At 47.3% G+C, this 23,566-nt stretch overlaps 1 protein-coding gene across 1 annotated transcript in view; it reads left to right on the forward strand.

Moving 5' to 3' along the window:
- The window catches only part of SYT17 (synaptotagmin 17), a 78,478-nt gene that overhangs the window by 37,616 nt on the left and 17,296 nt on the right, over positions 1-23,566 (forward strand). Inside the window, exons 4-5 of the mRNA XM_047087811.1 lie at positions 6,149-6,269; positions 7,808-7,963. Coding sequence (XP_046943767.1) covers positions 6,149-6,269; positions 7,808-7,963 — 277 coding nt within the window. The remainder of the gene's footprint in view (positions 1-6,148; positions 6,270-7,807; positions 7,964-23,566) is intronic.

Raw genomic sequence — 23,566 nt, forward strand, 5'->3', positions numbered from 1 at the left:
CACTAAGGAGTCACTCCCCATATCTGTCCCGCTAGCCCCCAGCCTGTCTCCTACAGATCCTAGCAACCACCAATTTGCTCTCTGTCAGTCTAGATTTACCTGTTCTGGATGTCTCAGAAATAGAATCATACCATAAGTGATTTTGTATCTGGCTTCTTTCAGCTACCATAATGTTTCCAGGGTTCAGCTACAAAATATTGTAGCATGTATCACTACTTCATTCCCTTTTATAACTTTCTGTCCTATGGTTATGCTACGTTTTGTTCATCCATTCATCCATTGGTGGACATTTGGCCCACTTCCACCTTTTGGCTATTGTGAATAGTGCACAACCATGAACATTCACGTACAAGTTTTTCTGTTCTCTTGGGAGAATGGAAGTACCAAGAAGAATTGCTGGGTCATGTGGTAACTCTAGGTTTATCCTTTTGAGGAAGAGCCAGACAAGTAGCACAGTGGTGACACCATTTTATATTCCCACCAGCAGCACCCAGGCTTCCAATTTCTCCACATCTGCATCAACACTTGTTATTTTCTGGTTGTTGTTGTTGTTTTTCTAGCCAACCCAGTGAGTGTGAGGCCACTGGAATTTTGATTTGTTTTTGTATCTTTCCTGCTCCCCACCCATAAGCCGAATTGTTGGTGGCATTGTACTTTCCTTACCAGCCACATTTTATAAGAGTTAATGAGCGGGCTGAGCTTGCCTCCTGTCCTTATTTATAATGTGATCTTGAGCACGTCACTCGGCTTCTCTGAGCCCAGATTCTTTCCTCTAACGTGGGAACCTCCAGAGCTGTTGAGGGGCAGAAATGAGCCAGAGTCAGTGCCTGCCCCAGGGTGATTTTGCAATACAGGTTTGCCGTAATTATCACGATCATGATGTCCCGGTGCCTAGGACTGAGTAACTGTAGAATAAGTGTTAATTAAATAAATCAGTGAACCCTTGGATATTGCTCAACTAGCCCTCTTTTTTATTTCTGCCAACTGTTCCCTGAATTTGAGACAACTGTCTTGCAAATTGATCACTCCCAAGGTGAAGCAGAGAGAAGGAGTAGTGGATCAATGGGACCACTTCCCTTGGAAAAGTACACCGTGAAAACCTTGATAGTTGTGTGTTGGAGGGGAGGGTGGGGGAGAGCTGGAGAGAGCAGCTGCTCATAACCTTCGAGGAGAAAGAGGAATAAAAGAGCTTTTTTTTTTTTTTTGACATGAAAAACAATTTTCTTAGAAAGCGGAAGATAGAGGATGACACTAGCAGCTGCCTTGTTGAAGGTTGGTCAATGGCCCCCCCCGAGAGGAAAAGAGCAACTCTCTTCACTCTGGAAAGGGCTTGAGGGCCCCTTAGGCGCTGAGAGCCCTGTAGCTGGCCTTGCTCCTTTTTCCATTTCCTGTAAGGACCTCTGGGGTGGACGTACTCCCACAGGTCAGCCTCTGGGCAGCTTTCTTTAGCTGCCATGGATCTTTCTAGAATCCACCTCTTAGCTCACTCCAGCCACTCTGGCCTTCATTCTCTTCCTGAATCTCTCCCTCTTCCCACCCCTCTGCCTGGTGTGTCCCCCTCTCCACCTCACTTCCATTAGGCCTTCCTCAAACCTCACCTCACAGAGGCCTTGCCTGAGCACCCTGGCTGACATGACGGCCCCCACATGTGCCCCACCAGTCACCATTCTCTTACCCTGCCTAGGATTTCGTGCTTGCTTTTTAAATGTTTGTGTTATGTTTTTAAATGAAATATTTCTAACTTAAAAGAATAAAACAAATACCCAGGTAACCATGTCCGAGATCTGACAAATGCTAATAATATTCTTCCCTGTTTGGTTATTTCATATCTCCCCTTTTAATCAACTTTATTAAGGTATAATTTACATACGATAAATACATACATTTTAAATACGTAGCTTGTTGATTTTTGGCAAATGCATGCATGTCATGTAACTGCCACTATAATCAAGATACAGAGTATTTCCCGCACCCCAGAAACGTCCCTCATCTCCCTACCCTGCTGAATTTTTCTTTTTTTTTTTAATTAAAAAATTTTTTCTTTAATTTTTTAATGTTTATTTTTGAGAGAGAGAGTCAGAGAGAGTGAGTGGGGAGGAGCACAGAGAGAGGGAGACACAGAATCCGAAGCAGTCTCCAGGCTCTGAGCTGTCAGCACAGAGCCCAATGCGGGGCTTGAACCCACGAATCATGAGATCATGACCTGAGCCGAAGTCGGATGCTTAACTGACTGAGCCACGCAGGCACCCCTCATATTCAGCATTATCTGAAATCACCTCATTTGTGACTTTTTTTTTCTTTTAAGTTTATTTATTTATTTTGAGAGAGTGTGCGAGTGGGGGAGGGGCAGAGAGGGGGAGAGAATCCCAAGCAGGCTCTGCAATGACAGCATGGGGCTCAAACTCACGATCATGACCTGAGCCAAAACCAAGAGTCAGATGCTTAACCAACCGAGGTGCCCCCATTTGTGTCGTTTTAGTGTTTACTCTCTCTCTCTGTCCAACCACAGTGTATGTTCATGGAGGCAGGGACTATGTTGTTCCCCACTCCTTGCATGGCATGGCCCACAATCAATCTATCAAGGTCATGATACTGTATTTATTATCCTTGTGTGTACATCTTTTTTTTTTTTAATTTTTTTTTTAACGTTTATTTATTTTTGAGACAGAGAGAGACAGAGCATGAATGAGGGAGGGTCAGAGAGAGAGGGAGACACAGAATCTGAAACAGGCTCCAGGCTCTGAGCTGTCAGCACAGAGCCCGACGCAGGGCTGGGCTCGAACTCACGGACCGCGAGATCATGACCTGAGCCGAAGTCGGCCGCTTAACCGACTGAGCCACCCAGGCGCCCCATTTTTTTTTTTAATTTTTTTTTAACGTTTATTTATTTTTGAGACAGAGAGAGACAGAGCATGAGTGGGGGAGGGTCAGAGACCTTGTGTGCACATCTTGACACACAGTGAGGTACATTGGTGGGGTAATTCCTGGAAATGGAACTATGGAGTCGACGGATATTTCCTTCTTTTGCTATCCTAAAAGAGACATCTGTCCCCCTTTGTCTCTTCTAACCCGTGTCTCAGTCTGAGCACTGTTGCCATGTCGGGCTGGACCATTCTTTGTTTTGGGGGGCGGAGGGGGCGGTCTTGTACACTGCAAGATGTTGAGCAGCATTCCTGACCTCTACCCACTAGCTTCCCTAGCGTCCCCCACCTCAGTTGTGACAACCCAAAATGTCTTTAGACAGTGGAAAATGTCCCCGGGGGAGTTAGGGGCGGCAACATTGTCCCCATATGAGAACCACTGGTCTATCTCTGTAGGCTGATTTCCTGCCATACAGTTTTGTCCCTTGGTTGGGCCTATCTTTAAATGAATTACCCTCGATGACATTAGATGTGTTGAATTTATTTTTCACCAGCTCAGTGGACTGAAGTACACCTTATGATCCCTACCTGGAGAGCTGTATCATGAGTTGAGCAGCTGGTTAGTTGTAGAACCTGGGAAGTCTTTGCTCTAAGTCTACAAGGATATGAATGCTTCTCTCTGGAGAATTCTCTGCATTTCTCGCCTCAGGATAAATATGTCTGCAGAGTCAGGCTCTGAGGATACTGCGTCTTCCAGGCCTTAAAGAACAAGGGGGAAACCCCTTACAGCTGTGTATAGGGGCTGTCTGAACTTCCCTGATGAATCAGCACACTGAGTTGGCCATTCTTGTCTTTAAAAACCTGCAAGCTTGCCTGTAAAGCAGTGAAGGATAGATGGGGACATAGTGAAATGAAGCAGGCAGGTCCCATCCGGGGGTGGGGAGGGTGGGCTGCACTGTGGCCAGATGTTACAAGGTGGGGATGTGGAGCCCAGCCTTGCCAGACCTTCATTGTTCAAGAAAGGCAAGAAATCCAGAACTTTTTTTGAAAGTGTGATGTCTTGATTCTTGATTTTTATAATAATTAGCAACTTATTATGTTTCAACTTGATGTGGGCCAAATGAAATGCATCTATCTATAGGCTGACAGTTTGTAACCTCTGAGGTAATGTGTGAGGTTACTTCTTGTTTGGGGACTAACTCACTCAGCCCAGAAATCTTTTGGCTTGACTGTGGATGCAGTCAGCGCATGTTTATTGAGTATCTACCATGTGCCAAACTATGTTCCAGAGCTGCCGCTTGACGTAAATTTGCTGGAATGACTGATAACCGAGAGGGATAGAGATTATGGGTGGGCAGATGGATGGACAGAGTGATGAAAGAAGGATAGATGGATGATGGATGGCTGAAAGATGGATGGCTGATGGATGAATGAAAGATGGATGGATGATGTGTAGAGGAAGGATGGATGGATGAATAAATAGATGGAGGATGGCTAGCTCATGGGTGGTTACATGGATGGATAAATAGATCAATCTGATCTTTTAGAGATATATACTAAAATATTATAGATAAGATAATATGATGTTTGGGAATTACTTCAGAATGATATGGGGAGTTGAATGAGAGTGTAAGTAAATCAAGATAATTATTGAATCTGAGTGATGGTGGACATGAGGAGTTTCCTTATACTTTTTTGCTTTCTTTTGAATATGATTGGAAACTTCCCATACTAAAAATATTTGTTTTAATGTTCTTGTCATTTAGAGATACACTCTGAAGGATATACAGGTAAAATGACATCATGTCTGGGACATGGTTTAAAACTTTCAGCTAAAATTTTTTGCAAGTCGGTGTATAGATGTGCTATGCTCTGAATGCTTGTGTCCTCCCAAAATTTATATGCTGGAATCCTAACGTCCAATGTGATGCTGTTGCAAGATAGGGCCCTTGGGAGGTAATTAGGTTATGAAGGTGGAGCCCCCTTGAATGGGATTAGGGGCCCACATTGCTCCCCAGTCCCTTCTACCATGTGACGGCACAACAAGAACCCTGTGACCCAGAAGATGGCCCTCACCCAACCATGCCGGCACCCTGATCTTGAACTCCTAGCTTTCAGGACTGTGAGAAGTTTTTGTGGTTTATAAGCCACCCAATCTATGGTATTTTGTTGTATGAACAAAGACAAGTACAGACTAAGACACGATGAAACATCCTTTAGCAAAATGTTGATCGTTGTTACCACTGGGTGGTGGGTATATAGAGATTCATTACACAGGCCTGTGTAAATCTGTATATGGTTGCAAGTTTTTACAATAACTTTTTTTTTTTTTTTAATGGGACAGAGAAGTGGGGCCTCCTATTTTCCAGGTACTTTTGGAAGTGTGGAATCAGGCTCTGGGTGAATTTCTCACAAGCATGGTAGTGTTGACATCAAAGGAATGGGTATTTAAAAAAAATGGTTTTTTTAACATTTATTTATTTTTGAGACAGAGAGAGACAGAGCATGAATGAGGGAGGGTCAGAGAGAGAGGGAGACACAGAATCTGAAACAGGCTTCAGGCTCTGAGCTGTCAGCACAGAGCCCGACGCGGGGCTTGAACTCACGGACTGCGAGATCATGACCTGAGCTGAAGTCGGTCGCCCAACCGACTGAGCCACCCAGGTGCCCCGGAATGGGTATTTTTTAACAAGGGATGTCACTGGCTGAGTGTTGCCATAGTGAGGCTAGAAGCCAGGGCTCTGTTGTGGACTCCAGGTTGAGAACAGATTTCTTGCCCACATAGGTGCTCCCACTTCTGTTGGGAGGCAGAAAAGCACAGTGGTCAGAGTGTCTGGAATCAGCCTCCCTGGGTCCAAACACCAGTGCTGCCATTTTCTAGCTGTGTGGCCTTGAACGTGGGATTTCACTATCCTGTTCCTCAGTTTCCTCATCTATTAAATGAAAGTTAATAGTAACATGTTACAGACTCATTGTGAAGATTGAACTACTTATTCCATAGAAAATGCTTAGCACGGTACTTGATATGTAGCATGTATTTATTGTCATTATCAGTGCTTTGTTGTTACTACTGCTAAGTATTTTAAGAAAAGAAAGAACTTTCTGAGATAGGTGGGTGGGATGATTGAGGGCAGAGGCTAAGAGAAGCCCAAGAAAGAGGCACCCAGTGTCAAACGATCCACCCACAGAAGCCCATTCATAAGCTGCTGGAATCACTTTCCTGCAAGCTAGGTACAAAAAGGAATACAAGAAAAAAGCAACTTCCCGACCTTTTCTTTTCTCTGCAGAATGAGGTAGAGCTGGGGGAGCTGCTTCTGTCGCTGAATTATCTCCCAAGTGCTGGGAGACTGAACGTTGACGTCATTCGAGCCAAGCAACTTCTTCAGACAGATGTGAGCCAAGGTTCAGGTACATTGTGACCCTTCCTTCCCCCTTTCCTTAACATAGCACCTTTGTTTGTTTGACATGGGGACTTGATTTTTTTTTCCTGCATTCCTGAGACTATTAAGAAGACCCTGTGAGGGTAAACAAATAGCTTTTAGAACTAGGATGTTAGACCAAGAGGAAAAATAAAGAATCAGATGTCTCTTAGGATGAGGCAGGTAAATGATGCCATCTCAGTAACCCATTTGAACTGGGGATTTGACTGAGACCACGTGTGATAACTACTGACCTCTGCATGCTCTTTGTATACACGCAGCCCCAAGGAAGTTACTTGCCTATCCAGATGCTATGCCTGCAATGCAGATGCTATGCTCCAGGTGGCGGTAGTGTGCACTGACCACACCTTCTGGTCTCTGGGCGTCTGGGGTACACCCTGAGGTTTTTTTCCCTAGCTCATTTCAAGTAGACCGTGAATCTTTTTAAATCCGAGCTCTGAAAAGACTGTTGTATTTAAAGTGTCTGACTGTATAGCAAACCAATTCAAGCATGACTTTTAATGAAATGGAACAGATTCCATTCCATCTGTATGTAGCTTCTCCCTTGACAGCAAAGGATATTATCATGAAAGTAGCCAGGGTCTCTGGGACCTCTTCAGCTCAGTGGAGGAACTACTGTCTCCTCTAAGTACAGTAGCTAAAATAAATCACTTTTGCTATAAGGTGACAGCTGCATTTAGAAGACAACTTGCATTCTCAAAAACCACATTATAAAAATAGAGGTTTTGAAGGGGCCATTGGAGGGGATGGTATTAAGGCTGGAGAGTTTCAGACTCATCACCATGGGAAAGTCAGTATGATAAAATGATTAAGCGTTCCAAAGTCAAACTGCCTGAACCAAGTCCTAATTCTACTGCTTACAAATGATGTGACCTTGAAGAGGTTATTTAACCTCCATAAGCCTCAATTTCTCCATCTGAAAAATTGAGATAATAATAGTACCCATCTCACTGGATTGTTTCAACAAATATTAGATAAGGTACGCAAATCTCTTTGTAAACTAGAAAGTGATCTAAGAATGATAGTTACTATTCTGATACTCCTACGTATGTGCTATGGGCTCACTGACAAGGTAATGGGTTTCTAGGGGCAGAAAAATGAGGGCAGGCTCTGGGTCTGACTCTTCTCCCACTAGTCTGATCTTAAGTAGATCATTTCCTATCTTGAGTCTTCAGTTTCTTCATCTGTTAAATGCATACAGTGCTTGACACATGGAAGGAGCTCAATAAATCTTGGATGGCTGGAGGAAGAGAGAAGGGGATGAGCAGATAAGCAGCTGGATGGGGAAGAGAGAGGAATGGATAATGGACGGATGGATGGGAAGATGGATGAACAAAAGGAGGGGTGGATACCTGGACTGATGGATGGAAAGATAAATGGATTGATGGGGATAAAGAGTGACGAAAGGATGGGTAGGTGGTTGGGTTATCAGATAGATGGCAAGTTGGATGGATGGATTGAGTTTCATGAGCTCCAACATTGTATAATGCTGTGTCCGATTCCCAGACCCGTTTGTGAAAATCCAGCTGGTACATGGACTCAAGCTTGTGAAAACAAAGAAGACATCCTTCTTAAGAGGAACAATTGATCCTTTCTACAATGAATCCTTCAGCTTCAAAGTTCCCCAAGAAGAACTGGAAAATGCCAGCTTAGTGTTTACAGGTACGTTGTGTTCCAGATCCTGATGATCTCCAGGTGAGGCTATTCCACTTATTGTCCTAAAAACAGAAGGTATGTAGAGAGGACAGTCTTTAAGAACTTCATGTCTGGTATTCAGCTACCTGGGTTTGAATTCATTTACCACTTGTGAACTTGGGCAAGATCCATAAAACTGTACAGCATGATTATTACAAATGTAAACTTTGGAGCCAGGTTTCCTGGCGCTTCCACATAATTACTGAAGACTTGGGCAAGTAGCTTGGCCCCTCTGAGCCTCAGATTCTTCACCTATGAAATGGGCAATATTAGTACTTGCTTCATAGGTTTGTCGTGAAGACTAAGGGACTTACAACCTGGAAATAGTAATGAGTGCTCACTATGTTAGTTTTGGTGGCATGATCATTCCAGTAGCTTATAGTCTAATAGGGAAACATGAGGAAATAGGGTCACCTAACTCAGGAGGATTTTGAAAGCCTTCCCAGAGGACATGGTGTTTAAGTAGAGGCTCCATGTGCCACTCTGGTTGAATTTAATCGGTTGTTTTCAGGGTGTATTAGTTATCTATTGCTGCAAAACGAATTTAGTGACTTAAAACAGTGAACATTTATTAAGCTCATAGTTCCTATGGCTCAGGAACCCAGGCATAGCGTTGCTCGGTGCTCTTGGCTGAGGTTATCTGACAAGGCTGCACTCAAGGTATTGGCTGGGGCCGCAGTCTCATCTTTTTTTTTTTTTTTTTTTTCAACGTTTATTTATTTTTGGGACAGAGAGACAGAGCATGAACGGGGGAGGGGCAGAGAGAGAGGGAGACACAGAATCGGAAACAGGCTCCAGGCCCTGAGCCATCAGCCCAGAGCCCGACGCGGGGCTCGAACTCACGGACCGCGAGATCGTGACCTGGCTGAAGTCGGACACTTAACCGACTGCGCCACCCAGGCGCCCCCGCAGTCTCATCTTAATGCTCATCTGGGGGAGGATCTGTTTTTAAGCTTATGCACATAGTCAACGGTTGGCAGGATTCCGTTTCTTGCAGTGGAGATGCATGGGATTGGAGGCTTCAGTTCCTTCCTGGATGTCAGCCAGTGACCTTCTTGTGTTTCTCATCATGTGGGCTTCTCCATGGGGTAACTCACAGCATGACAGATGGCTTCCATCAGAGCAGGCACGTGAGGGAGCAAGATGGAAGCCGGAGTCTTATTGTTAACCTAACCTTAGAAATGATGTCCCGTCACTTTTGCCGTATTCTGTTCACTAAAAGCGACCCAGTGGGTCCAGCTCACCTTCTAGGGGAAGGGGATTACAGGAGGGTGTGAATACTGGGAGTTAGGGATCATTGGGAGCCATTTTGGAAGCTGGCTACCGCAGCATAGAACCAATAGAAGTAATGGTTTTTATCTCCTGTGTCCTCGTCATAGGAGGGGCTTCACTTATATTATCGCTAATACTCATCATGATTCCCCCTGTCAAGTCAGTATCATCCCTGTAGACTTACAGGGCTGGGGACCGAGACCAAGGCTTAAAACCTGAGCGAGCCACCCAGCGTCAGACTGGTAGAATCAAGATTCAGGCTCTAGTCTCCCTCGCTCCAAAGATGAAGGGGTCTGCCTTTCCCAAACGCGCAGGTAGTGCTGGCATTGGGGTTCTGGCATCACACTGAAGAGTCCTGCTCCAGAGTAGTCGGAAGCTTCATCTGTTTAGATCTAGTCTAAAACCCTTAGCCGCAGGTCTCCCAAGAAAGAAGGCCGTGGCTGAAAAGCCGTTGCATGTGAGGCTTCCTCTGCATGGGCTTATTGCTTCTCATGGCCAAGATTGCAAATGCGCTGTGCTCCAGGACTCCCCCGAGGCACGTTGGTTCTGGGTTTTCTAAGGGCCTGTCACCCAGAGAGTCTGCATCCATTCAGGGGATGCCTGCCCTAAGCAGACACGACAGTCCTATCTGTTGCAGCCTGCGATGGCTGCTGTCCAAGGGTCCCACTGTCCCCAAGGTTTCAGGTGAAGACAGAAGACAGTGATTCCCCTGAATCTTTAAATGGTAGAGGGCAGGCAGTGGGAGCTTTATCGAACCAAGATAAGATCCAAGCATGGAATATGGATTCCCAAGGCCCTACTGAAAATAAACGACTTAATGTTGCACGTGGAGATCAGGAGGGGGCCCAAGGGGCATTGAGTGCCCATAAGGAAAGCCCTGACACTTGGGTATTTTACTTTACTTAAGATTTTATGACAAAAGTAGCACACGCCCGTCACAACCAAAAGATGCGAATGGACAGAGAATCAGAAGAGCAGGGGGGTTTAAATGCATGGGCTGTGGAGCCAGGGCCTGGGCCTTGGCTTTATGGCCTTGAGCAAGATATGATGGCTATCAGTTGGACAACATAGCTCTAGGTTTTACCTGGATTTATTTTCAGTTCTCGGTCATCCATAGCTTTTTTTTTTTTTTTAAGAATGTTCTTATTTTTTTTGCGTCTTTAATCATCTCTTCTAAAATTTGAGCATTTATTGCTCTAACAGCTATATGCTTACTAGGGTGTAAAATGGGTGTAACTACACAAGGACGTCTTGAAAGATTGTTATGTGGATTAAATGAAAACAAGACATAATCTTTGCTAAGCACTGTGTCTAGTGCACAGCAAGCACTTAGTAACCGTTAACTATTATTATTTTTTGTTTATTTATTTATTTTGAGAGAGAGTGCATGGGGGAGGGGGGAGAGAGAGAGAGAGAGAGAGAGAGAGAGAGAGAGAGAGAGAATCCCAAGCAGATGCCACCTTGTCCGCACAGAGCCCAACTTGGGGCTCAAACTCACGATTTCGAAATCATGACCTGAGCTGAAATCAAGAGTCAGATGCTAAACTGATTGAGCCGCCCAGGTGCTCCAGTAACTGTTAATTATTATTTAAAAAAAATTTTTTTTAACATTTATTTATTTTTTGATAGAGACAGAGCGTGAGTGGGGGAGGGGCAGAGAGAGAGGGAGACACAGAATCCGAAGCAGGCTTCAGGATCCCAGGTGTCAGCCCAGAGCCGGACACGGGGCTTGAACTCACGGACCGTGAGATCATGACCTGAGCCGAAGTCGGCCGCTTAAACCACTGAGCCACCCAGGCGCCCCTGTTAATTATTAAAAGGCAGTTTTACTCTCTTCTTCATCCCCCTTCTAGTCCCTTCTCCCTTAAGTCACCGGTCACCACCTTGAGTGTCCTGGTATGCATCATTTCACACTTTCTCCCTTCTTCACACAAACATCATCCACATACAGAAAATTCAGCTCTTTTAAGAAGTTATTTGTTAGGGATATCTGGGTGGCTAGTCGGTTTAGTGTCAGATTCTTGATTACGGCTCAGGTCATGATCTCAGGGTTCGTGAGTTTGAGTCCGGCGTCCAGCTCTGTGCTGACAGTGTAGAGCCTGCTTGGGGTTCTCTCTCTCCCTCTCTCTCTGCCCCTCCCCTCTGCCGAAATCAATAAATAAACATTTCTTTAAAAAAAAGAAGTTATTCATTAATTCAGGAAGTATGTATTGAGCACGTGCGCTGTCCCAGACACTGTTTCCGAGGGCTGGGAATATAGCAGTGAACAAAACAGCCCCTGCTCTTCCTGCTCTCATGGAGCTTTTGTGACTATTCTGTGGACACTACTCTGAAACTTGCTTTTGTTTCATTAACAAACGAATGTGTGCAGTCCCTCCAGGTCAATGCAAATGTTAGTGGGCCTAGCTCCTTATTTTTTATAATCGCATTATATGCCGTCCCCTGGTGTAGTACAGTAACAGCAGAGATTACGCATAGTGGGGGGCGAGGGAGGGTGTGGGGAGGTCAGGGGCATGTGACAGAGCTTGAGATAATGTGGTAAGAACCTTGCAGCAGAAAAATACCCAGAAGGACAGAAAGTTTTGACATCCGTTGAGAGGTGTTTTGAAGCCTTGAGTCCCGTGTGTGAACACCGTAGGGCAGAAGCCTCAAACTGGGGCAGCTCTCCCGCCCCCACCCCCATACATCTCTCAGTCACCCCCCTGCACTTATGGTGACAGTTATCAGACAAGGCCCGTGCTCTCCATTTGTGGAAGACCTGCTTCTCTTGTTTAAATGTTGGGGTTTTTGAGGGGTGCCTGGGTGACTCAGTCAGTTGAGTATCTGACTTGGGCTCAGGTCATGATCTCACAGTTCATGAGTTCGAGGCCCCGTCAGGTTCTGTGCTGACAGCTCAGAGCCTGGAGCCTACTTCTGATTCTGTGTCTCCCTCTCTTTCTGCCCATCCCCTGCTCGTTTTCTCTCTCTTTCTCTCTCAAATAAACATTTTTCAAAAATTTATAAATGTTGGGGTTTCAGGCTCCTAGCTCGAGGGCACCTCTTGCCAGCTTAAAGCCCATTGAAAATATTCTAGAGAAGGAAGAATCTCAGGTCTCCCTGCCTTCTTCACTAAGGGATTCTTAACTCTGGCTGTATGTACTTCAGAATCGACTGGGAGCTTTAAAGTGCTACCAATGGCCAGACCCCACTCCCAGAGACTCTGACCAACTGGACTGAGTCTGGGGTCTCAGCTCTCTCTCTGTATATGTGTATGTGTATTTTTAAAGCACCCCAGATGTTTAAAGCAACGCAGTCAGGGTTGAGAACCATAGCTGTGAGTGGAAATCCCAGCTGGGATGGCATTTTTCATGAAGGGCCCTGGCTGCAATAATAAAAGAAATACAAATTGAACTAGTATCTATCTAGGCAATTGAGGAATTGTCCTGAATTCAAATCTAGAATGTTCTAACGTGCTTTATTCATCAGCTAGGGGAAAGAGCTGTCACCTCCAGGCTAAAGATCTGAAACCTACCTATTAGCTTGTTTCCAAACACTTCCCAACCAAAGTAAGGTTGATCTGCACTTTGAGCATTTGTGGAGAATCCTGGTAAAAGCCTGTAATTAGCTGGCGGGCGGGGCTTTCTTGGCAGTTACTTTCCTGTGTGGGATGAGGGTTCTTCTGCAGTTTTCAATCAGGTGACTTCTGCAGCTGAAGTTTAAAAAGGGGGTGTGGGGTGGCTTTTCAACTCATGGGGGAGAAACATGCAGCCCAAAGGTCTTCCGGGGAAAGTAAAGTGGATTTGGCCACTGTGGTTAGTGGGCTATTATTGGAAGTGGGGGAAGAAAAGAAGGAAAAATAGAAATGCAGATTGATGGTGCCTCTGCAAAAAATTAAAAATAGAATTACTATGTGATCCAGCAGTTGCGCTCTGGGTATATCCCCAAAAGAATCGAAAACGGGACTCAAAACAGACATTGGCGTATCCACGCTCATAGCGATATGATGCCCAGTAGCTAGAAGGTGGAAGCAGCCCAGGTGTCCGTCAATAGATGGCTACATGGATAAACAAAATGTGACCTGTCCCTTCAGTGGACGGTTATCCAGCCTTCAAAGGAGGGAAATGGTGACGTGCTACAAAGCGGATGAACCTTGAACGCATCCTGCTACATGAAATAAGGCAGATATGAAAGGTCAAATGCTATATAATTCCATTTCTATGAGATGCCTAGAGTAGACAAATCGATAGAGACAGAAAATAGAATAGAGGTTTAACCGGGGCTGGGCGGGGAGGAGAATGGGGACTAATTTGTCGGCGGGTGTGGAATTCTAGTTTGGGAAGATAAAAGCTTCTGGAGACGGATAGTGCGGTGGTTCTGCCACAATCGGAATCATCTCAATGCCACTGCATTGAATACCTAAAAGTGTGTAAGTGTAAATTTTATGTTGCGCATATTTTATGACAATTTAAAAAACAAAAACAAGAAATGCAGCTGGAGCTCCACAGAACGCAGGCGGTTCAGAGTAGTACGTGGATGCTGAGGCTGGCCCCTTGCCGACTGTTTTCCTGAGAAAAGTCCCTGCCCTTTTATTGTCACTTGAACGACCTAAATGTCATGGTTAGGGGCCACACCCTGGAGCCAGATGCCCAGGGGTTCGTTCTATGATCTTGGCGCTTGCCTTGACCTCTTTTTTGCCTCACCTTCCTCATCTGTAAAATGGGGATAATGGTTCCTACATCAGTAGATTATTGTCAAGTCCAAACTGGGTTAATAATGTACACAAAGGCATAGAATGGTGCTTGGCTCAGAGAAAGTGCCCCATCAGTATAGCTATTATTATTATTATTACTCAGAAGACACCATATTTATATAGCTAGGTCCACCTTAAGGCTTTTCTGAAAGAAAGCAGGGCAGTACACACAAATAAATAATATTTTCTACCCACTTGCTAAACTTAAAGTCAGAGTTTCTGTGGAAAACCCAAAAAGGGAAGGAAAACTTATTTTATAGGGGCGCCTGGGTGGCTCAGTCGATTAAGTATCCGACTTCGGCTCAGGTCATGATCTCCGGTTCATGGGTTCAAGCCCTGCATTTGGCTCTGTGCTGACAGCTCAGAGCCTGGAGCCTGCCTCAGATTCTGTGTCTCCCTCTGTCTGCCCCTCCACTGCTGGTGCTCTATCTCTCTCTCAAAAATAAAATAAACACTTAAAAAAATACATATATTGGGGTGCCTGGGTGGCTCAGTCGGTTGAGCATCCGACTTTGGCTCAAGTCAGACCTCACGGTTCGTGGGTTCGAGCCCCACATCAGGCTCTGTGCTGACCGCTTGCTCAGAGCCTGGAGCCTGCTTCAGATTCTGTGTCTCCTTCTCTCTCTGCCCCTCCCCCTGTCACACTTTGTCTCACTCTGTTTCTCAAAAATAAATAAATGTAAAAAAATTTTTTTGAAAAAAAAATTACATATATTATGTTGGGACTTTAAAAAATCCTGAGGCCCAGGCCCCAGGCCAGAGCAACTGAATGAGCCAGAGCATCTGTGTTTGGGGAAGGAGAAGGGGGTATGTGTTTCACGGCTCCCCAGGTGATTCTCTTGCACAGCCTGGGTTAGCAGCATTCGCCCACACTGTTCTGCCTCCCTCCTCACCCCACTGTCTGCTTGGAGGCCTCCCAGGCCTCTCTTCGAGAGTGAGTTCCAAGGCACCTGGTCTGCTTCCATAATTGCTTGGCTTTCTGCAGCTCTAGCATCAAATCGGTTCATTGAATCTGCTGGTATGATGAGGTGGGCGGGGTCGCGTGGTGGAGGGTGAGATAGAAGGTCTGGAGCGATGCTGCTGCTACCTTCGCGCCTGGGAAGACTTCCGGGCTGATCGGGCAGTGGAGGACCCGCTGGAAAAAGTGTTGGGGTTCGGGAAGCAGGACATTGGAGAAGCCGAGGGCTTCCAGCTGAGGACAGGAGAGGAGGCCAGTCTGAGAGGGGCAGAGCCTTTCTGCGAGAGCTAGAAACTCCCTCGAGATGGAGAGATGCTGTGGGCTTGTTCGGGGCCACAGATGTTCCCCAGCATCTGGCCTCAGCCCACCTCTGCCACGCCTGTTCTCCAGCCTCCCCACAGCCTCTGTCTCCTCTCCCTGCCCAACTGACCGGGCACCAGGCGCAGCTCTGCCTCCTAGAGAAACGGGTGCACAGCCATTCAGAGTATGGATCGGGGTGACGCACGGCTTGGTTCACATGACACCCTTACCATGTAGCAAGTGCATGTGACCTTGGGTCAGGGACGTCCCTTTCCCGAACCTCAGTTTCCTCCTCTTACACCCTTCCGACCTCAGTACATCATATAAAAAGCTTTACACGGTGTCTTGTACACAGTTCGTGCTCCGTGAATACCAATGTGATGGTGACGGTGATGATGACGGATGTTGCCATAGAGGAGCGGACGGACTCTGGAGTTATACAGACTTGGACTTGAATCTTGGCCCCACTGTTAGCCAGCTGTGTGACTTCAAGCAGAGGACTCCACCCCTCTGAGTCTGGACTTTCTCTTGTGTAAAATGTAGCAAATTATTCCTATGATGGGAAGTAAAGGCAAATCAGCATGTGGCCTTGTCCACCCCAGAAATAGCCCCTTGGAAAATCATGCCTGTCATTTGAATAATTCCAGTGTGTAAGAGTTGAAATGCTGGCGCTTTTGAGGTTAACGGCTCGGCCCGGCTGCCTGTGGCTGTCTCCCTAGCCTAGCTCCCTCACCTAATCGTTGTCACCCCAAAGCTGCCAGCTGGTACAGTGTCCACGAGCCAGGGATTGACACGAAAGCTGTGCCAACTCAGCCGTAGAACCAGACCGGCTTGTGCTCCTTGAAGTGCCCTGGGGTTGGCAGTGTGTGGGAGGACCCGGCGGTAGGCGCTTGGCTCCAGCCAAGACCCAGATCCGGTCACAGGAAGCGAGCGGCCAAGCATGGAGACCAAAGCCTCCGCTTTCTGGACAGAGGGTAATGAAAGTGGGCCCCTGTGGGCCAGAGTGTGGGGAAGATTGCAGAGAGGAAGGCAGCCCCAGAAGGAAGCCCATGAACTTACATATGAACTCCTGGGCTCACCCCGAGCTGCTCGTGAGTGGATATGACCCTAAGCAGTACATGGGAGACTTTGAGAACCGAACTACAAAGTGTAGACTACCACCCGGGTCTGGAGCTGGCCCCTTGGGGACAGATAGGAAGAGCACTGAAAAGACCTTGAAAACTAACTGACATTGAAAAAACAGCATATAGGGGCGCCTGGGTGGCGCAGTCGGTTAAGCCTCCGACTTCAGCCAGGTCACGATCTCGCGGTCCGTGAGTTCGAGCCCCGCGTCGGGCTCTGGGCTGATGGCTCAGAGCCTGGAGCCTGTTTCCGATTCTGTGTCTCCCTCTCTCTCTGCCCCTCCCCCGTTCATGCTCTGTCTCTCTCTGTCCCAAAAATAAATAAACGTTGAAAAAAAAAATTTAAAAATTACACATCTAATAGAGATTTCGTACCTGAAATATTAAAAAAAAAAAGAAAAAAAAAAAAAGGAAAAACAGCATATAGAAGGCGGATTAGAACATGTGGTCTGAACCTAACCTCGTCAGTTGCCTGATGCAACTGAAAAACCAATATATTTAGAAGGATTTATTTATTTATTTATTTATTTATTTATTTTAAAATAATTTTTTATTATTTTCATTTTTGAGAGAGAAAGAGAGTGGGAGCAGGGTAGGGGCAGAGAGAGAGGGAGACAGAAGATTGGACGCAGGCTGCAGAGCCTGATGCAGGGCTTAAACTCACAAACCACGAGATCATGACCTGAGCTGAAGTTGGACACTTAATCAATTGAGCCACCCAGGTGCCCCTATTTAGAAGGATTTAAACAAGACCTAGAGTCTCATGATACAATATTCAAAATGTCCAGCATACACTCCAGAATGACCTGGTTTACAAAGAACCAGCAAAGTCTGGCAAATTGTCAGAGGAAATATAATCAGCAGGCACCCACTGCAAGATGACCCAGATATTGGAATGATCACACAGAGACGTTAGAGAAGTTCTTACAACCATGCTCCAAGAAGTAAGCATGAATCCTCTTGGAAAGAATGGTATGGTACCGAATGTTGCAGGTTAGTAGAGAAACAGAAAAAAGAACCAAGTGGAAATTTTCGCAGAGCAAAGTAGAATGACAAATCAGATATTCACTGGATGGGCTCAAAGGCAGAATGGAGATGATGGAGGAAAGAGTGAACTTACAGACAGATCAAGAGAAATGATGTACTGTGATCAGCAGAGTAAAAAGATTAGAGGGAAAGAGGAACAGAAGGGGAAAAGAGAGAAGTATGGTGGGGACCATCAGGATGGGAGTGGGGGACTTACCCCCCAGACGTCCCATGAGTTCCTTACCAGGTTGCTGGACCACTAGCTCAGGGGCCCCACGACTGTCCTTCCCTTCCCAGAAAGCATTAGCAAGTCACGAGGAGGCAGTATCACGCTGTGTTTGAATTCAGCCAGCCCTGGCCTCGGACCGTGACTGTGGGCAAGTGGCTTTGCCTTGGTGAGGCTCAGTTTCCTTGACTGAATAGTGGGGACATTATATTTATCGTGAAACCCCTGTGAGTTCATTATCTCATTTGGTCTTTCAATAAACTTACAAGGTGGCCATTATTCATTGGGGAAACTGAAGCTCAGAGAAAGGGATTGCAATGAGTCGAGCCAACTGCAAAGTCTGCGAGAATGGTCCCCACAAGACTGCACTGTTCTCACTTCAGACCAGCCGGCTAGAAAGTCAGGGTCCCTGTGACCGTGCAGTTTCAATGATGCACAAGAATGATTCACAGGACTCCAGAAAGTGTTACTTATGACTACAGTCTCATGGTGGCAGAAGGACACAAATGAAAATCGGCCCAGGAAGGAGACACACAGGGCAGAGTCCAGAACAGGTCCAGATGCGGAGCCTCCGGTCATTTTCTCCGCAAGGAGTCCTGGATGGCGCTGCCTCTTCCTGGTCACTAGGTGTGCACTGTGCATAGAATGTTACCGATTAGGGGAGTTCACCGAGCCTTTGGTGTCCAGAACTTGTACTGGGGCTCCATCTTGCACTCTCTGACAGCTGAACTTCAGCCTCCAGCACCTCCCAGAGGTCCAGCTAATACCTCTCATCGTCAGTTCCTCCAGGAGACCCCAAAGCTCTCCCCATAAATCACATTGTCCAGTGGCCAGGGCCCTGAGGCAAACATAGCCCCTGCAGGATATTCCAGAAACCCGGAGATCACCTCCCAGGAGCCAAGGGCATAGACCAGATCACTCTGTGGACACAATGAATTCTTTACTACGTAGGAAATAACTGGTCACTTGGGCCACGAGGTCATCCAGCTGGTGAATGGTTGGGCCAGGCTTCCAACCCAAGTTGTTTGGTTCCCAAGTCTTCCTCACTCTTAACCAACTACACTTTGATGACCGTGTGAATCTCCTGGCGATCTTGTTAAAATGCAGATCCTGAGTCAGTAAGTTTGAGAGAGACCTGAGCCTCTGTGTTTCTAATAAGCTCCAGGTAACACCGATGCTGGCCTGAAGACCACGCTTTGAATAGTAGGAAGACACTTCACCTGTTCTCCCAGCTTACCCCATTATGTCCAGGGCACAGAAGGCAGTGTGAGTTTGGAAAAAGTACCACAGGGCAGGTCAAGTAGAGGCTGTAGGATGAGAAGCTCACTTTTTTTTCCTAAGTGCCTTGAGAAGCCCTTGGAGGGTATTTGGCCAGGGAAGTGCTATGATCATGTTTTAAAGTATCAGTCCAGGGGCGCCTGGGTGGCCCAGTCAGTTAAGCGTCCGACTCTTGATTCCAGCTCAGGTCATGATCACAGTGGTTTGTGGGTTCAAGCCCCACATCTGTGTTGATGGCAGAGCCTGCTTGGTATTCTGTCTCCCTCTCTCTCTGCCCCTCCCTTGTGCGCACTCTCTCTCTCACTCTCTAAGTAATAAATGAACATTTAAAATAATTAATAAACTATCACCCCAGCTGTTGAATGGAGGATGGTGTTGTCAGAAGGCAAGAGGGGGAGCGAAGAGACCTTGTGGAAGGCTACAGTGCTGGTCAAAGGGACAGGTGATGGTGGCTTGGACCACAGAGGTGGCAAAAGGGGCTTCAAAAAAGTAACAGTGAGATCTAAGGTAGGAGGCAGAGTCAACAGAAAGTGCTCATGGTGTAGATGTAAAGGACACTCTTCTATCTTGGCTTGGCAAGCTCCTTAACTCCTCTGAATGAACATTTCCTTGTCTGTAGATTTCAGTCTCCCAACTCTTAGAGTGCCATGGGGACAAAAGGAAACGATGTACGTAATGTTATTAGCACAGCAGTTGGCCCTTAGTGAGGGCTCGGTGGATGTGACATTGAGCCTGGATGTGGGCATAGGCAGTCAGCAGATGGAAGCAGACGCCTGGCTCTCCTGGCAGAGCACTCCCACCTCACTTCTCCTCCGGAGAGCTCCTTGAGGCTGCCAGAGTCCATCCACCCAGGTGGTAAAACTTGGCTGGATCTTAAACATTCATTTTGGGTTCTGGTGGCAGCCTTTAAAGACCAGGCCAGCTGCCAGGGCTCCTGGGGATTTTTACTCCATTTGCATGGTTGTTTAATGTGTTTGGTGCCTTTGGAGGGAACCTCATTCCAGGCAAATCTCCATGGGGGAAAGCATCAGGGGGCTGGGGATTTATCCAACCACACGTGTCCCTGCAGAGCCTCAGCAAGGAGTGGGAAAGGAGAGCCAGTGAAGGCCAGATTCAGCCTTGCCTTGTGCTTCAGTGCTGGCGAGAAGCCGCCGGGCTCAGCAGCCAAGGCCAGCACCTGGTGGCTGTAAGACGAAGGCTTGCTGGTGGAATAAACCAGACACCATGAATATCCTTTCCGGAGAGTCCTTCTGTCCATTCTTTGTCTTGACTGCACCAACCCAGAGCTGCTCGTGCGGGAGAAGGCTTAACCTTTAAAACACTAGGGACTGTGGGGCACAGGCTGAGTGTCCCTTATCTGCCTGCATCTCGGGGAGACCTTGTGGATCAAGCTTTGGCTTAGAAGTCAGAGAACCAGACCCAAAGAGCGTGGTAACTGAATCATCTCAAGTAGGACCTTTTCATGTTGTTGAACCTCCATTTTCCACCTGTCAGATTTAAATAAGATCTACCTGGAGGGGGCATCTGGGTGGCTCAGTTAAGCGCCTGACTTCAGCTCAGGTCACGATATCACAGTTCGTGAGTTTGAGTCCCACATTGGGTGAGCTCGAGCCTCACTTTGGGTGAGCCCCACTTCTCTCTCCCCCTCTCTCTGCCCCTTGCTCACTTGCGCCTAAAATAGAATAAAATAAATAAAACGAAAATGCAAAAACATAGGTCTACCTTGAGGTAGCTCATTCCATCTTTAGCAATGATAGCAAACACATACATGGCACTTCCTGTGTGCCCAGCACTGCTCTGAGTGCTTCACGTGAATTAACTCATTTCATCTTCATGGCACTGTGACATAGGAATTGCAATTATGTTATGAAGGAGGAACTGAGGCACTGATTGGGGAAGTACTGTGCTCAAGGTCTTCTGGGTCCAGAATCTGGACTCTCAGTCACTGAGTTACACAGCCTCAAATATTTATCAAGCCCCTACTATATTGAGGTGCTGTGCTAGTTGCTAGAGAAATAGCAGAGAGGCAGAAATAACTAATCCTTTCATGAGACTGGTATGCTAGCTGGAGTGAGACAAAGAAACACCTAAATAATTACAGAGTATGGTGACAGGGGCCGGAGCATCACTTTAAACTGGGTAATATAAGCTTAGAAAGGGCTGGCTATGCAAAGATCAGGGAGAACAGTCTAGGCAGAGGAAATGGCAAGTGCAAAGGCCCTGAGGCAAGAATGAGCAAGAAGGCGAAAGTGGCCAGAGCGTAGTTAATGAGGGGAGTGAGTTACACGAGAGGTCAGAGCAAAAGTAGCTTAAGCTTACTTGTTAAGCTTAGATGACAAGTATTTCTTTCTCTTTTATTTAAGTTTATTTATTTTGAGAGAGCGAGAGCAGGGGAAGGACAGAGAGAGAAGGAGAGAGAGAATCCCAAGGAGGCTTTGTGCCGCCAGTGCAGAGCCCAGTGCGGGGCCTAATCTCACAAACCGCCCCCCTGAGACTGTTAGGCACTGAGAAAACTGGCGAACGTGACAGATGTGGCTTCTGCCTTCCCGAAGGAGTGAGATGATGTGCGTGTAGGGATACTTAGCACATAACAGATGCTCAGTGGGTGTAATTTTCTCTTTCCATGTGTGTAAGCTGACATGAAAGCTGCTCCCCTAGGTTTCTGCCTAACCCCCAGCCCCCACAGGAAAGCAGGATGTAGTTGGCTTATAATGGCAATCGTTTCTGGAGACAGCCTTAGGCAAGGGCATTCTTCACCCGCCAACAGGTGGGTGAAGAATGAGCAGAGTGGGCACAAGGGGTAGGCCTTCCCTCTGTCTTTAGGCGCTGGTGCCCCACTCCGGCTGGGGGAGGGAGGGTCTTTGCGGCTTACCTCACGGCTGCTTTCTTTGTGATCCTGAGTTACACAGGCCCAGGAAGGTGTCCGCTGGCCGGGCACCAAACTTCTCATTACGTGTCTGCTTTTAGATTCTATTCTGCCTAATTTTATCAGGGCTGGAGAAGCAGAAGAGAGGCAGCCTATGGATGATTCGTGGGTGGGATCCTCTTGCATCCTGGTTCAGGGTCATCTTGGCCCTCTCAGTGGTGTCTTCGGTCAGGAGGGGTCAGGACACTTCAGGGGGGCATGGACAACTCTGTGATCAAATGAGGGTCCCCAACCTTACTACAAGAAGCTTCTGTAAAGCCCAGGGTGTTCCTGAGGAATTTGAGGACTGGGGCAAATCATTCTTTCCCAGGTTATTGAGGGTGCCTCACAAGAGAAGTCATAGAAGGGATAATGGGAAGGGCAGGAACTCAGTGGTAGCTCTCTTCCCACTCTTTTTTTTTTTTTTTAACGTTTATTTATTTTTGAGACAGAGAGAGACAGAGCATGAATGGGGGAGAGGGTCAGAGAGAGGGAGACACAGAATCTGAAACAGGCTCCAGGCTCTGAGCTGTCAGCACAGAGCCTGACGCAGGGCTCGAACTCACAGACCGCGAGATCATGACCTGAGCTGAAGTTGGCCGCTTAACCGACTGAGCCACCCAGGCGCCCCTCTTCCCACTCTTAATAACAGGCAACCTTCATTAAGGCTTAGTGGATTCCAGGCACCGCCCCAAGGACTATCTGAGTTGGCCCTCACAACAACCAGACGAGGGAGGTACTACTGTTATCCCCATTTTACAGAGGAGGAAGAGCTCAGATGATTTGCTTAAAGTCACTGTATGAACTAAGGGAGGGGAAGGCTGCTGTAGTAGACCAGCCATGCTGTGTCGGGCTTAGCACGGTAGAAGCTTCTTTCTTGCTTGCACACTGGTGTTTGCGGGCTCCTTCACGAGTAGCCTTCCGTGCAAGGATTCAGCGACCCAGGCCCCTTCTGTTTTGTGGCTCTGCCGTCTTCTCAGGCCGTGGAGGGTTTCACCTCCAGCTGGTGGTTGGGAAAGAGAGAGAAAGTGTTGGGGATTGTGTGGGAAGTTTTAATAGGCCAAGCCTGGAAGTTAGGAATATCACTTTCACTTCTATTCAGACTCCGTTGGCTCCAGCTCCCCGCGAGGGGGAGGCTGAGATAACAGTCCTGCTGCTCGTCCAGGAAGAAAAGGCTTTGGTGACCTCACGGCCGTCTCTGCCAAAGGGGCCCAATTGGGCAAATAAAAGCCAACCTGGGCCCTGAACAAGCTTGCTCCCCTGCCTCCCCGAGCACCTGCTGCCTCTGAGCTCCCCCATGAGTGTCAGTGTTGGGGGGATCCCACCTCACCAAACCCCAGGCTCGGGGAATTCAGCCCAACGAGAGCAGTTCCTGTAGTGAATTCGCCAGATACCTTTTGGCTGGCAAGCCCTGGGCACCTGCTGACGTACGAAAGGAGTTGACCACTGGTTCTCAGCTGGGCTGATGTTGTCTCCCAGCGGACATTTGGCAGGGTCTGGAGGCGTTTCTGGTTGTCGCAACTCCAGGGGTGTCACTGGCATCTGGTGGGTAGGGCTCAGGGATGCTGCTGGCATCCCACAATGCACTGACAGCCCCCCATGATGGTGCTGAGGTGGAGACACCCCCGAACCAGAGCGGTGGATCTGCTGGTCTTGGAGTTTGCGGGGTGAGGTGGTGACCTCTGTGAAGGGCAGGCGGGTGCCGGCTCAGAGCCAGTCTGCTCCAGTTAGGTGCCTGTTAGAGGCATGTTTCTT

This window comes from Lynx rufus, unplaced genomic scaffold, assembly GCF_022079265.1.
Source record: "Lynx rufus isolate CCGP_SWC_20201006 ecotype Redwood Valley unplaced genomic scaffold, mLynRuf1.p SCAF_23, whole genome shotgun sequence".
Taxonomy (NCBI): domain Eukaryota; kingdom Metazoa; phylum Chordata; class Mammalia; order Carnivora; family Felidae; genus Lynx; species Lynx rufus.